We start from the raw sequence: 14554 nt of genomic DNA, 5'->3' as shown, positions 1-14554 counted from the left end.
AATGAAGTTATCAACCCAGTTCTTGCCTGTAGGCTTCCCACCACACTCTCTCAGCAGTCTATTAGCCATATCTCGTACGTGCACCTTCAAGGGCGGTATTCCACGTAAACTCTCTTCAAGTATACGCTGTATAATTGCCTCCTCTTCTAGCTTTGTAAGGCGTTTTGATTTTAGCTTGCAATTGTGTTAAGAACGTGTTCTGTCGCGTTGTTATTGTATTGTAGTTTAAGGGACCTTATAGACTTTCTCAGCAAGCTGTATACTCTTAATCTGCTCTTTTTAAAGATCTAAGATAGCAAGCTGTACGTCAGCTTCAGTATAGAGTCTCTGGGTTTGGTGTTGTTGAGGCATTACGTGTTGTCGCTGCGCAAGCGTTTTGGTGGGGAGAGTGCGCCGCTCGCTTGGGTGCGCCGCTCGCTTGTGAAGCACGTTAGTGTAAGCTATATCTAAGCCTCTTTAGACGCGTCTATTTAATATAGTTGTGGAGGCATTAGTGTAGAGTTAATGTTTTGGTAGGGTCTTGGCAAAAGTAGGCGACTCGCCCTGGTGGGCGACTTGCCCTACACCTACGTTAGAACTAAGCACGTGTTTAGTAGGCGTATGTGGCAGAAGGGGGAAGTCGAGGCATCACTTCAAGATAGTAACTGTGCCTAGGTAACAGTTATAGTGTAACAGAGTAGGCGCCCTGCCCTCGAAATCAAAACTACGTGACTTCTCTGCTTCTACCAAAAGGTAAGTACAAGAACACTTAAGCAAGTATTCGTTGTAGCATAATGTATATAGACAATCATAGTGCTAGCCAGCTAGCTTTGCCTCAGGTTCCACAACACCATGGGCAACTAAGAACCGTGAGATGTGTGCAAGGATCGCCGAGATCTTCGAGCGTAAGCTCAAGAACCTTTCAAATGATGATCAGTGGGACGTTTGCGGTCGCGGCGGCTTCTTAAATCGCGTGTATGGCTTTGTCGACAGCGCTCTTCCTATCCTCCTTGCTCTGCCTGCATTCCCTTACAAGTCACCAAACCCGAACAAGGCCGTAGGTATCATGCCCGACCTCGCAGAGAACATCGCGTTGGATGTACTTTACGACTTTATCAAGGAGGTCAACGCCTTCTACCCTCCCGGTGCGACCATGTGGGTCATTAACGACGGCCACGTCTTTTCAGACTGCAGTAAGTAACATGCAGTTTCCGGAACACAACAATTGCTAACAGATCCCAGTAGGTGTTGACGACGAGATGATCGATACACACGACGCTTGTATAGTCGAGATCTACAAGGAACGTGTCCCCGGTCAGATCGCCCCGGTTCAAGCGATGGACTTCAAGGGGTTAAAGAACATCTTCAACGCCGACTCTGAGGGATTCCAGACCTTGAAGAGGGTAACAGGCAACGCGCACAAGGTGCCGCACCCGGTCAAGACAAAGATGACAGGCGGTGCCGAGCTATGCAGGAGGCTTATGTTGGGAATCGGCGGTGCCGACCGTGCCTACATCCGCTCGCTCATCGAGCAGCAGGAACCTGAGACTCTGAGCTTGTACCGCGGCCAAACACGCTTCATGCTAGATGATCTTGCCGATGTTCCTTCGGTGAAGTCGCTCGGCGGTAAGCAGAAGAAGAAGACTGCTGCTCTTGTCGCCGAAGAGATGATCTCTCGCAACCAAGGATACTCCAACCTGGCCAAGCTTTTGCTGCCCAACTATGTTCGTTTGTCAATCCACGCGCACAACAACAAGGGCCCCAAATATGCCATTCGTCTTCTCCCCAAGCATTTGGTCCGCCCGATCGACGATCTCGAGAGCCGGTTGGAGCCTGTTGCTGCGTACGAGTTCCAGATTCCTACTCCTTGGCACAACTGCATGATCAAGGTAGAGGGTGATGAATTCATTTACCTTGCTCGTTCGGCTGTCGCGAAGAAGGCCTTGACCAACAGCGGCTACACAGGATCATAGGTCAACGGTCCTGATGGTTCGTACTTCAGCTTGAAGCGTGCTGCAGCTCGGGTGCCAACTCCCCCGAAAGTCGTCATTCCCCAAATAGCGGTCGATAGGGTTACTATTTTCAACGCGAAGAAGGGCGCCATTATCATTGTCTCTCCTTTGGCGGAGAAACAGCGACCGGTTGTCATTTGCTCTTCAATCGTTGGAAGGAAACACCCTATCGTGGTTACGAACCCCGAAAATGGTGGCAGACCTATCGTCATCTGCTCGCTCCAATCTAGTAGGACTGCTGCATCCCCATGGTCTACAGGGATGCAGAAAGTCCGCAATCCTGTTGGCTCCTCCATCGTTCGCACCAAGACTTCCATTGCGATCTACTCTCCTGCTTCAGAAAAGAACGGCGCAAACGTCTCGCAGATACCCGCCGAGTCTCGCCCCTTCAAGCGTGTCGACTCCCACTGGGTCCGTCCTGGAGAGCAGACCAGCAGGCTGCGCATGTTCGTCCAGGACCACGTTCTGCGATCTCAGGTCATCTGAGGTACCCCCTCTCTACTCATCTCTCGCTCTCGTAATATCCCAAAATTGGCTTCTCCGCTTCTTGTAATCTGTTCAGAAAGCATTGCGCAAGGTGCTTCGATAGTAGGCTTGACACTGGCGTTCGCAGGCGTTGCTCTTCTTTATATACCACCAGCGCGGACGATCTTAGCTAGAACTTGCATAGCTCAGCATTCCGCTCATGCGCCAATATTGTTGATAGTTCCTGAGCTTGGCGGTGACTTATGGGATCGAGTGTGCAGTGTTTGTGGATGGCGTGCCATGACGAAGCCTGGACTTTGCGCCTGGCGTTGGGCCGTCGCGCCCCATTTCGTCCTGCCGAGGTGGCACTCTTTTCAGCACTTCTCACCACCGTGGATAAACACGCGCAAACTGACGCATCAAACATGTCAGCGCATGCAACTCAACCCGCGTTGCAGTGGAGGCGTGCCTGATGGAGCTCGATTCAAGGGTGCTTGGCACCGGCGCTCAGTGACCAATGAGCCGCAACTTCCTGCGCCGTGCTGACGGGGAGCCCCAACTTTATGGTGAACAATCAGGAACTGCGGATCCATGAATCAAGTAAGGTACTTGTTAAGTATATAACTGTCGCTTTGCCTCCTTTGTATCCCCCCCCTCTTCTGCCCTTAACTTTCCCTCTGGTGCATCCATATCAATATCCTAGTTCCGTCACGATAGGACCCTCTCGAGTCTTTCTGGTCCTTCTGCCCATCATCACTTTCCACGGAACCGCCGCCAGTAAGTACAGATCTAGCCCAACTAGATAAGCGGCGACCAAAGGGCTGAACCAGTAACAGGTACGAATACTACGTTACCCCGCACATATGGCATCGTCCTCTTCCGTATGTTTGATTTGCTAGATGTTCACGGGCCCATCGGAATCCTACAATTTTTGAGCGGACTCTACAAGATTGATGTTGCCCTCATTGCTGAGACCATGGATCCAGTCACCTCGAAGCCGTCATTGGCTGCAATGAGCCCGTTCAATTCCTCGGTATACCCTATGCTTCCACCCACACATACTTTCAAATCGGCTCCAACATTAGATGTTTTGATCCTTGCTGGTGGTCCTGGCTGGTGCGATCCAACGCTTAATGCTATGTTGGAATACATTGCAAAGACAGCACCCAATGTCAGGCAAGTTCTCACCATTTGTACTGGATCTGCCTTAGCTGCGAGGGCAGGCATAATGAATGGCAGCAAAGCAACAACGAACAAATCATCCTGGCCAAATACTGTCAAAACCAGACTGAACATTACCTGGGTACCTCATGCGCGTTGGGTGGAGGATGAGTCGAGCTCGCCCCCAGTCTGGAGTTCCTCGGGTGTAACAGCCGGTCTTGATTTGATGCTGCATTTGGTCAGTCAGAGATACAGCGAAAAAAATGCAACCTATATTGCCAACATCTTCGAACACCAGAGGATCATAGACCCGAGTCTTGATCCCTTCGCGAGGAACGAGACGGCCCTCGGTCAGGCTGTCGTTCAATCGTGAGGTCTTGTGGCACGGTTCTCAAGGGACGATCCGTTCAACCTTGCACAAGTGTACAAGTTTTGCTTCGTGTCACTGTCGCAAAATACTACCATGTGGAGATCTCTGAAGGCTCAACGCTATCCTAGAAAAGTGCTCTATCTCTTGGAGGAATGCAGAAGCCAGCACCATGTGCCATGCCGGATTATGTACATACTTGCTGTGAGTCCACCTCATAACGCGAAAGCCACGAAAGTCATACAGTTCGGAGATCACACCCTTGTCCCACACATGTGTAAGGACCCTTTGCTCGGTGCTTACTGGACAGGAGGCTTTATTTACCACACGTTGAGCAATCTATCTCGCCTGCATCCACATGCAAGTCGTCCGAAGTAATGTGGCACGACAACCTCACCGCATTCGCCTATGCGCACTGTGTGGATGCGACCAAGATGTAAGCAGACCCTTCAGAATGTCCCTTGTTGGTAAATATTCTGGTGATAACCTTTTCGTGGCTTTGAAAGCGCGCAAACACTCTCGATAAGCGGGGCGATCTTACCTGTGAAGGGAAGGCGCCCTGTGGGCTAAGCATCTCGCATCCTTCACTTTCGTCCTGCGACTTCATCGTCTACTCGTGAACGCGAAAGGTAACAGCGAGAAATGGTGAGTGAAAAGGATAAATTGAAGTCTTGGTGCTCGGGTACCACCTGCTGCAGTGACTCGCCGGTGAAATGGTTTGCGTACCTATTTTATAGGCGAGTGCTCAGCTCCATGTTTATAAGGCAGGCGATGGCCGGCCATTTATTGTTGAAGTTCAACATTTATCGGAAATGAGAATACAGGTTCGCTCCTGCAGTAACGCACCGCTCCTACCAGCTTTCACCTTCCCCTCCTAAACCGAACAAATCTGGTCAGAACTTGCTCAACTCAACAACACCAACATCCTTACAGCTTCAACGCTACCAACGTTCTTTGCCCATCACACTCTCGCCTCCAACCGCTTGCACAAGCCGCAATTATTTAGATTGCCACCATGGACCACTCAGGACACGATACGACGGCCACCGCTACGTCGGCAGTTATGACTGGAATGTCTAATATGGCAGGTTTTACACAGACAGCCACAGGCAGCGTTGCCATGGCTTCGAGCACTGGGATATCAGGTGGTATGAGTATGGGCGGCAGCTGCAAAATTAGCGTAAGGACAGTCCTTCTCAAGCCGTGTGATTATATAGACTGACGCGATTGACAGATGATGTGGAACTGGTACACTGTCGACTCTTGTGAGTGCAAAAAGATCCTACAAGCACACCAGGGTCTAATCATTGCCCACTGCACTGCCTTTTCTCGCCCAATCTACACCAAGACATCGCTAATATGAACAGGCTTCATTGCCCGCTCATGGCACGTCACCTCGAAGGGCATGTTCGCAGGATCATGCATCGGCGTCATCCTCCTCGTAATCCTCCTCGAATTCCTTCGCCGCGCGGGCAAAGAGTACGACCGCTACATCGCTGAACAGTACCTGGCCTCCCACACTCGGACAGCACCCGTTGCATCTTCAGCTTCGTCCGACAACAGTAAGACTCCTGTGACGAATGCTGCTCTTGCTGTACAAAAGTTCCGCCCCAGCATCCTCCAGCAAGCCATTCGCGCGCTGCTCCATATGTTGCAGTTCGCTGTAGCTTACTTCGTCATGTTGCTTGCCATGTACTACAACGGATACATCATCATCTGCATCTTCATTGGCGCATATCTCGGATACTTCATCTTCGGGTGGGAGAGCTTCAATGTGGGTCAGGGTGGCAAAGATCGCATGCAGGAGAATGTCACGGTCTGCTGTGGCTAGGCAGTCACAGCAATGGATCAGGTAGGGCTGATTGCGAGAAGTGCGGACAACGCAATGTTGCAGTCCAGCGAGAAATCTACAGGCTCGTCAGCGTACCAAGGATTAGAAGGAGGCTTTGAGCATCGCTTCGGTTCAATGTAGCACGATGCAATCATGGTGTTGATGAACACCTTTCATGAGCTCATAACAGATATACGATGAATGCAACAAATAGTTATAACGTATTCGATTCATGACCTGGACTCTATGGACATTTGATATCTCAACTCAAGATAACTCCGCCACGATGGCACGCCTATTCGCCGTTGATACCAACTCAAAAGGTTTGTGTGTAGATCGTTATCGTTATCGTTGTTTAACAACCACTGCAGGGCTTCTTCTTATAGTCAGTATCTTGCCTCTGGTGATATATGCACAGAACATACAGGGCAGTTGTCGCAAGTGCAGTCCTTGCCGCAGTTGCAAGTGCTCTGGCCGGAGCAACCGCAGTTGCCGCTGTTGACAAGGGTGAAGATAGTAGACTGCATAGCGTCTGATTTGATTTGATTTGATTTGGTTGGAGAATGGAGTTTGAAGGTAATGGGTCGTGAAGATGTTTTGACTGAAGTGATAAGATGTCAGGCTTGGAATGACTTGAATGCCTCTTATATACAGTCTGCTGCGCGACTTGTGCGGTTGCCCCCAACCTTAGTCTCCGTAGTGCGCCCGCAACGATCCACATCGCCCGCCGCCTTCCCAGTCAGATCGCAGTTTTTGCCTTCCCAAGCGGCAGCGATATGCCTGGTGATCGGATCGAGGCTACCGAAGGTTTGCGCTCGCTGCATGAACTGGTCTGTCGCTAAGCTGCTAAGTGCGTTGTGATTGGACGCGCCACTTTGCGAGGTTTGTGCGAGTGGAGCTGCGAGGTTTGTGCGCGAGGCTAGATGACGGAAGGGGACTGTGCGCCGCTGCTGTCGTAGAATGTTGGGTTGAGGGTTTTGTGCGGAGTGGAGAGCCAAGAAGGATAATTCGGTTGGGGCGGAGCGGGTTTGGAACAGGAAGGTGCGTTGTTGCGCGTGCGACCGTAGCTAGGTACTGGAAGTTGTACTCTGAATCGTCTATGAAAGGCACTGGCATAGTTAAACTGACGCGGACAGGACGCGAAGTGACACTTATCTCTGTATGTAGTCTTTGAGCTTGACCAGCTTAAAGTGGCAGAGTTTATAGCGTCTGCCTGCCAGAGCTTCGGAAGCAGCTTTCCGCCCTCACCCAATCTTTTCCCGTTTCCTGGGCGTTTACCGTCTGTTGAATACCACAGATGCAAAAGAGTGGATTGCCTAGGAGAACCTATGAGTTTTAGAGGCATCCTTCCCTCGAGAAACGCTTCATCCATTCTCACGTTCGAAATGATGCCACCGAGGATCATCATCTGGTTCAGCGAAATTCTGGCCGTGGAGCAGAAGTGTGAATCCCCTGGAAAGATATTGGAGGTGTCGGCTTCGACACTGTCCAAAAGGTCACAAACCATGCCGGTGAACATTTTACCATCTGTGCGAGATCGGGCCTGAGCACCAATGTGCAATGTAAGGGCCAGAGCACATCTGCAGGTGCCTTGCGGAGACGCTCCAGGTGGATAGACCCGTAAAGCTTTTGCTCGGCAACCCCTCGGAGCTGTGAACTGATATGCGCCAAAGCCGGTAGATCGCTGGTTGGCGTTTGGTGAACGTCGATTTCAAGCAGCTTGAGCTGAAGCTTGCCGATGTGACTGTGCGGGAAGGCTGTCACGTTCCAAGAATCCTCGATATCGTCGAGCTCAGTGAGCAATTTCAAGGCTATGTCCGCTGAAGATGCGGTCATGCTATAAGCTCGAGAACGTATGTGCGCGACGTGGTCAATTGGTATTACTGGGAGCAGAAGTATGATACTGGCTCCTCTACTTTCCTTTGTGGAGAGGGAGATCGTATCAGACAAACGCCTAACCCACCTTCACCTGCGGTGAGCGAGGCAATGAGGCTACAGTGGAGTGCCAGTAAGTAAAGGCGACCACGAGGGTGGATACTAGCACGGGATTGCTTACCTCCGTGGTCTATAGAGCCTCATGGCTTGGCACTAGGCTGGGCCAGTCAACGTCGTACGACATGAAGAGTTCTGTGGTGTTTGGTGGCCTGCTATGACCTGTGACCTTCAGAAGAATTCGAGGTGACAAGGTGCTGGTATATAGTCCAAGTAGCTTATACAGCTTAAGCTATCAGCAGAAGAACCTCTCAGTCCTATGGGACTGGATGGAGGTGATTTGACAAGGTACAATAGTCGTCATTAAGCTCTCGCTGGATATTGAAGATCTTGATTAGACACCAGCGTGCTGCTCTAGATGATGGCTGTGTCCAGTATTATAGTTTTTAGATACATTGGAGGCCACTGCTGATGTTGAAAGAACCACTCCTTGATCTTGTGTCCACCAGTGCCATCGCCCTCACAAGCATGTGAAGGAGGCTGAAGATTCATTTAGACTTCAAGCCTGGTTGCCTTCGTATCTTGAGGGTATATTGGGCCGCATCTATGTGCTTCATACGAAGTCGAAGTCGCGACCCTTAGCTTCTAGTCGTGAAGTTGTGAATGCTCAATCGGACGGAAAACGGCATTGTTTCTTTGTTCCTGTGCGATGAGCGTTGCAAGCGGCGCATCCCCTAGCAATTTACATGTCGACTTTCGACCTTGTCGACTTTAGACAGACAAGTCAGCTCGGCGCTTGCCCCGTGAAGAGAGGGCTGAGTTCGCGCATCCCCGCCGTGGCATGCTAACTGCAAGCTCTCCTGTCGACGGCCCGACGGCAGTTCTGCACTCACTGACACTGGATCGATGCTGCATGCAGTTGCTGTGTGCGTATGCTTGGGACCTCGGTGGTTTGCTTCTCAGCTGACCTGGCCGGGAATGCAGTTCGAGCATATCGAGCACAATCCCCTCACCGTTCACCGTGTATACATAGTAACCGCGAGACCGTGGGTTATGGAGTGACTGGAATGAACCGGTGATCTAGCGCAGTTGATTGGCGGAGGCGCCCTTGTGGATTTTAGAAAGCTGAACGTGGATGCGTTGAGGTTAGAGGTGAAACTAACGCCAATGCTTCATGTTAGCAACGGCGGAGTGATCTCCGTCAACGATCAGCAAGCGTAAGCAAGGGCTATCCAAGCGTCTGATTCCCAGTTCCGCGAACAGGGTTCCGTCATTTGCATGCATGGTCCCTCAGCGGGTCGCGTGAGGGCGATGCGTGGAGCTAGTGAACATTGAAGGATGTCTTCAGTCAACGTGCGATGGTGAACCATGTGAAACTTCGTACACCCCAGCCTCAAGACTCTCTCCGTCGATGCACCGAGTTTTCAAGGCCATTGTGATCGTGGACAGTACGCGGATGTAAGAATGACAGTGCCCCATGAGCCATCTATAGGCAAGGGTACTTCAAGTGTGCTGTTGCCGAGATAACTTGTAACATGCGTTCTTGCGCTGTGATATAACACGCACCCTGACAGTGGTGAAACACTGTCGTCTGGGCCGAGCCTAGGAACGAAGACTACCGCTAGATAGAGGTTTCATCATAATCGCTGACATGATTCTGTATTTCGATAAAGCGAGCTGTTGGTTCAGAATACCGCGATCCTACCCAGCGGGCATGCAAGCTGTCGACAGTATTCGACCATGCTTAGATAGAAGTTCCGGGCTTTACAGAGTCTGTGTTACTCATTGCTGCGCCGTTTCAAAGCAGTAGCTGATGATGGCCATTCAAAAAAGCGCTGGCCACTGTCATACGCATCGATATTGAAGCTTGTGCCGGAGACTTCCAGTGTAGAATCGGTGAGGATTTCCTCGTCCGTTACCTCTGATCATTTCGTCCTATATCTAAACGATCTGCGGTGAGTCGTGCGCTGCCAAGCGAGCGTTTGTGGCGGACAACCAGATACATAATCTGCGACGAAATGGTTTTCGGCAATCGAAGACGGTTGTATAGCTGCCATTATCGACATGTGACAAATCGTGGATCTTCGGATGAAGGCTTTCGAATACGCGGAAGCTGTTGCCTCAGTCTGGCTGTAGGTGAGCTTCCAAAAGCGGCAGTACCAAGAGCCACGAACAGTAGTGCTTGTCGCAACAAGGCTTTGGTGACCGGGCTGAACAATGATGACTCGAGCCATGGTCGCACGCAACTGCGTGCACATGTCCATGTTAGCGATCTTCGTGTAGTTGACGTTGGACACGCTGGTATGTAAGCACACGTGCTTGAGGAACTCGGTAGGTTGCTGATGCTGGGCTTGTCGTTCCTACAATCCTACCGAGCCGTCGCTCTTGCTGATGTTGTACTCGGACATCGAAAGGCCACCCCATTCGGGTACACAGCCTTGATTGGACTGAGCGAGAGAGATGATGGGATGATTTGGCAGCAGGTGGAACCACGTGGCGGTGTTTCATAGACGCTATAAGGGTAGAGTCATATAGATATACGAAAAGTGTGCCTCTTGTTCGGGAGTGGTGCCTTCTCTTGTACCACTTGCTGGTAGGGTACCTGCTGCGTGATGGCCAGGTGAGTGTATATGGCGCGCTAACGTTAGGGGCCAGCGACCTGGTTCTTGCAAGCCGTGTGCTGCTTTGAAGGAACCATGCATGCACTGTCTGCATCTCTGTCGATCAAGCCTACGGCAGAGGCAGCACGCTTGCCTTTGAGCAGGACCGGATATGGTGGTCGAGTTTCGGCATACCGAGAGGATGGGCTCTCGGTCTGCCGTGATTGGCGGACACTGGCCCCGCGTGTATCTGTGTCCAGTCCGGCCACGGATCTCACTTGCGAAGTCACAGGCATGCTCGGAGGTTGGTCTGGTAGGGTTCGACACCCCGCAGTGCTTGTTTGCAGACGCGCACACCCGCCAACTCGTAGAAAGAGGTGCAGCTGACTGGCGATGTTGAAGCCTGTGTGCGCTTGCAGCGATTGCCCATGAACAGCGGTTCGAGTCCAGACGTAAATCAATGCAGAGGTCCACTCCCTGGACACAGGAGGGCTGATCTCCTCCTCGAAACCGGGCCCGAGACTGTGATTCGCCGTTCGCACCCCGGGCAGCTCAGCGCCAAAGGGCTGGTTAGCAGCTACAAAAGCGGCAATGGCCACTTCCCACAGACGCGGTGAGCCGTCGTCACGCTAGCAGCTAAGAGAGACAGGCCTCTTGTGGACTCGGAGCAGGACCGATTGCCTGATGAACGTCGTCTGCACCCGCAAAGTGCCGCTTGCGATAGCCTGAAAGCCTCCTGGCAGACGTGCATGGACAGGGATGTGTCGAATGCAGACGCAGCCGGGCCTTTGAGGGGTGGTGAGCAGCGCAGAGCCTCCTCACCAAGAAGCAAAAACGCAACAAGGGCGCCGGTAGCAGCGATGTGGTGCAATGAAGCAACGGTATCTGGGCCTGCAGATGACACGGCAGCGCTCAGCATCCCACGCTGCGCGCAAATGCAGCGTCGTTGGGCTCCGCAGCTGTCGTCAAGGTCGGTAGAGCATTCGAGCAGCCAGCCAGTAGGAGGGCGGCCCTCTACCGGCGCAGTTTCGCCCAGGATCGCTCAGCACTCAGCATGGCAGCAGCGGGAGGCCAGGCTGGCTCTGGAGTCTGGAGCAAGGGTGAAGGCAGCGGCCATACTTTAGTCGGCTTTGCTATGGCCGAGCGCTCGCCTTGTGCCGCGCAGCGACGTTCAAAGCGTCGCAGACAGAATGTCGTCTGGCAGCGCGCGTGTGGTAGTGAGACGGGCGCAGCAGGGAAAGCACGCGTCGAGCAGAAGGCAGGCGCGCCGCAGCACGCCTACACACACAGGATGGCTGTGTGGTACGCTATCGCGCACGACTGTCGCGGTACCTGTGTGACTGCGCAGCAAGTGCTGGGAGCACTCGCGCAGCCGAATCAGCTTAGAGCCGCGGTGGTCGCGGTGCTGCTCAAGGGTTCCGGGTCAAGCCCACAGCACCAGTCCCAACACGCCTTCCCATGGGTGATGTCGCTTTTAGCAAGAGCGCCCCGTCTGCTCTTTCCACCAAACCTCTCCTTCCCACACCCACACCTTGCTCTCCTGCACCGTGCCGTCCCTCTTTTCCTCTACCACTGTCAGATGCTTTGCCCTGTCGCTCCGTGCTGAGACTCACTGCCGCGCGGAGAAGACGCATCCACCCCACAACTGTACTTCCGGAATTGAAGATATCCTCTGCGCCCGCCCGCACCCTTGCTGCCGCCCCGATTGGCTTGCGCGGTACCTTAGAGCCCTCGACCAGCCCAGCGATCCGAGCTCGCAGCCCAGCGCCTGAGCCACCAGCTCTCGAGTCCGCGCCCCCCAAGTCCCTCTGCATTCGCCGCACTTTGCATGCACTGGCCTCACCACCCGTCCTCTGCATCGCTGCCACTCTACCCTACCGCACCCGTTTACGGTTGCAGCCCGGAGGCCCTCGCTGCTGGCGCATTCCTCGCAAGCTCGTCCGCCGGCTAGCGCATCAGCTCCAGCTTTCGTTTTCCACCACAGAGCCTGGTCTCATATCAGGCCGGACCCCAGTGCTCAGCCGTCTTCGCATTGCCTCGCTCCCCCAAGCCGGCCCAGTAGCCACCGCCTGGACGATTGCATCACCTACCGCAGCGGCTGCGCGCAGGAGAATACTGATACTCGACAACGCCAGTGCCCGTAATTCTTACTGCACCGCGCCATTCGCTTATCCTTACACGTCCGCCTGCGCCTTTACGACTATTCGCGCCCATTAAGACTCGACCCGTGCATAACCACGTTTCGAAGCTGTTTTATCCCCAGGCATCACCCTTATCTGCATTCGACCCTCCAACCTCGCCATCCGAAACCTGTCACATCTGGATCGTCACCGTCGACTCACTGCATTGGTCTGCGCCGCTTGTTTTGACTCGTATTGGACGACGCTCTTTGTCCTCCCCACGACCGCCACGATACCCAGGCGACAAAGGAAGAAATGGCCGGTGGGCCTAGTCCGAGCAGCATAAGCCCTTCAAACCTCTCGAACAGTCCTTTTATCCACGGCTCACTAAGCAGCTCCAGCTCGTCCTCACCACCGAAGCTGTTTCCCCAGAACACCATGACCGCAGACGTCTTCACGTCGTCCCACACATACAACATGAACGGCACTATCGGCGAGCGCCGGCCCGCCGAGCGCAACGGCCTCTCTATGCTCTCCTTCGGCGAGGCCGACTCGACACCAGACAGCAAGACTCGGCACGCCATCTTCTTGCACAAACTCCCCAGCAACAGTGACAAGGAGGCTGTGCGCAACATTCTGCTTTTCGCGAAGGACCTCGTAGATTGCGAAATGGTCTCTCATACTCGTTTCCCTGATGATAAGGGCTTCGCCTCCGCCATCGCCTACTTCCAGACTTATGAGGGCGCAAAGGAGGCCCGCGATCTTCTCAATGGCAAGCGCAATGCTACCAAGGACGCAACTCTGATTGTTGAGGTGTTGCAGGATGGGCTTAGTGGCGCTATTGGCTCGCGGCGCAACACTGTCGATAGCGGATCAGCGCGACATGGATCCATCGCGTCGTCCACCGGGATCGCCGGCGCGACCTCCAATGGTCGTCAATCCTCGCGTTACAACGGGACTTTCCAAAATATGGAGAAGATGTCCCCACCAAATGGAACCCCGGGTCTTGGCAACGGAGAATTCGGAGTATCCAACCTGTTCTCGCCGACCTCACCAGTGCAGACCACATTTGCAAGCCGCAATCTAGGAAAGTCTGTCATTAATGACGAGGCTGACGATGACAATGATTTGCTCAACGAATCTATCGGATACGCCACTGGGGGTCCGTCTGCTCAGTCCAACATGTCGCGCAGAGCAACGAACCCGAACCCATCGATCCCAGTGTCCCGTTTCGCGTCCTTGTCGCTGAACACAAACAGCGTCAACGGCATGAGTTCCCCGCCATTGAACAACTATGCATCTCCACGATCAGCTGCCACCATGCAATCGCCAGGACCTGGCCTCTCGGCAATGTCTCCGCATAACGTGCCGTCAGCTCTGACGAACGGGCCCAATACGGGCTTTCAGCAGTTTTCGTCTCATTTCGCCCGACCGACATATCCTCCAGTCAACCCTGCTGATCAGAATCCTCCTTGCAACACGCTGTACGTCGGAAATTTGCCGATGGACACTTCTGAAGACGAGCTCAAGGCCGTATTTTCCAAGCAGCGTGGATACAAGCGTCTGTGTTTCCGCACCAAGCAAAACGGCCCTATGTGTTTTGTTGAGTTCGAAGACACATCGTTCGCTACCAAGGCTCTGAACGAGCTTTATGGATACATGCTGCACAACAGTGTGAAGGGCGGTATCCGACTCAGCTTTTCCAAGAACCCTCTTGGTGTTCGCAGCGGTCAGCACGCCAGCATGGGGTCAGCGTCTGCCATCACGCCAAGCACCCCTCTGTCTGGATTCGGAGGCGGCGTTGGAGCTCCTCCTGGCTTCTCTACTGCCACCGGCCCACCCCCCGGCTTGTCAGCTCCTCCAGGCCTCGCGAACCACTCTCATACCAACGGAAATAACAATTTCGGCATGTACGCCAACGGTGGCTTCGGCGTGGGACCAAATGAAATGTCCAGTGGCATGCGTCAACCCATGGCAACAGGCGGCAACAGCTTTGGAAACATGAGTGGAAGCTATTCCGCCTACATGATGGGTCGCTAGACACGACGTTAACGACGCCGATGATTGATGTGGAGTTTGGGGAGGGG

The 14554-nt window shown here is 53.3% G+C and overlaps 6 protein-coding genes across 6 annotated transcripts; all 6 read left to right on the top strand.

Moving 5' to 3' along the window:
- Positions 1 to 853: 853 nt before the first annotated feature.
- M421DRAFT_98784 (uncharacterized protein) lies at positions 854 to 1952 on the top strand (the record flags this gene model as incomplete). The annotated part of the gene is made up of 2 exons (XM_033598657.1): positions 854 to 1172; positions 1222 to 1952. The coding sequence occupies 2 exons, from the start codon at positions 854 to 856 to the stop codon at positions 1950 to 1952; spliced, it is 1050 nt and encodes a 349-aa protein (XP_033451932.1).
- Positions 1953 to 3294: 1342 nt separating this feature from the next.
- M421DRAFT_56178 (class I glutamine amidotransferase-like protein) lies at positions 3295 to 3990 on the top strand (the record flags this gene model as incomplete). The annotated part of the gene is made up of 1 exon (XM_033595373.1): positions 3295 to 3990. A coding segment is annotated over one exon (696 nt), but the record flags the coding sequence as incomplete, so codon positions are not given.
- Positions 3991 to 5102: 1112 nt separating this feature from the next.
- M421DRAFT_417447 (high affinity copper transporter) lies at positions 5103 to 5978 on the top strand (the record flags this gene model as incomplete). The annotated part of the gene is made up of 3 exons (XM_033591468.1): positions 5103 to 5164; positions 5219 to 5249; positions 5352 to 5978. Coding segments are annotated over 3 exons (557 nt in total), but the record flags the coding sequence as incomplete, so codon positions are not given.
- Positions 5979 to 6053: 75 nt separating this feature from the next.
- M421DRAFT_417446 (uncharacterized protein) lies at positions 6054 to 6409 on the top strand. Its single transcript, XM_033591467.1, has 2 exons — positions 6054 to 6191; positions 6241 to 6409. Exons 1-2 carry the CDS (start codon positions 6102 to 6104, stop codon positions 6349 to 6351), a joined length of 201 nt encoding a protein of 66 aa, XP_033451929.1. The 5' UTR covers positions 6054 to 6101; the 3' UTR covers positions 6352 to 6409.
- A 4034-nt stretch (positions 6410 to 10443) lies between these two features.
- On the top strand, positions 10444 to 12564 carry M421DRAFT_89941 (uncharacterized protein; the record flags this gene model as incomplete). The annotated part of the gene is made up of 5 exons (XM_033597809.1): positions 10444 to 10651; positions 10750 to 10960; positions 11080 to 11145; positions 11257 to 11837; positions 11927 to 12564. The coding sequence occupies 5 exons, from the start codon at positions 10444 to 10446 to the stop codon at positions 12562 to 12564; spliced, it is 1704 nt and encodes a 567-aa protein (XP_033451928.1).
- Positions 12565 to 12782: 218 nt separating this feature from the next.
- On the top strand, positions 12783 to 14507 carry M421DRAFT_98781 (uncharacterized protein; the record flags this gene model as incomplete). The annotated part of the gene is made up of 1 exon (XM_033598656.1): positions 12783 to 14507. One exon carries the CDS (start codon positions 12783 to 12785, stop codon positions 14505 to 14507), a length of 1725 nt encoding a protein of 574 aa, XP_033451927.1.
- Positions 14508 to 14554: the final 47 nt, after the last annotated feature.

The sequence above is a fragment of the Didymella exigua genome (assembly GCF_010094145.1).
Source record: "Didymella exigua CBS 183.55 unplaced genomic scaffold M421scaffold_5, whole genome shotgun sequence".
Taxonomy (NCBI): domain Eukaryota; kingdom Fungi; phylum Ascomycota; class Dothideomycetes; order Pleosporales; family Didymellaceae; genus Didymella; species Didymella exigua.
Note: the sequence above shows the minus strand (reverse complement) of the source record. Positions and strands in the feature narration are given on the sequence as shown.

What these genes read in the sequence shown, in the direction of transcription:
- M421DRAFT_417446 (XM_033591467.1), top strand. Translation starts at nt 6,102, where the DNA reads ATGGCACGCCTATTCGCCGTTGATACCAACTCAAAAGGTTTGTGTGTA. An exon ending in TAACAACCACTGCAGGGCTT is followed by an intron (nt 6,192 to 6,240) that starts CTTCTTATAGTC and finishes CACAGAACATAC; the next exon opens with AGGGCAGTTGTCGCAAGTGC.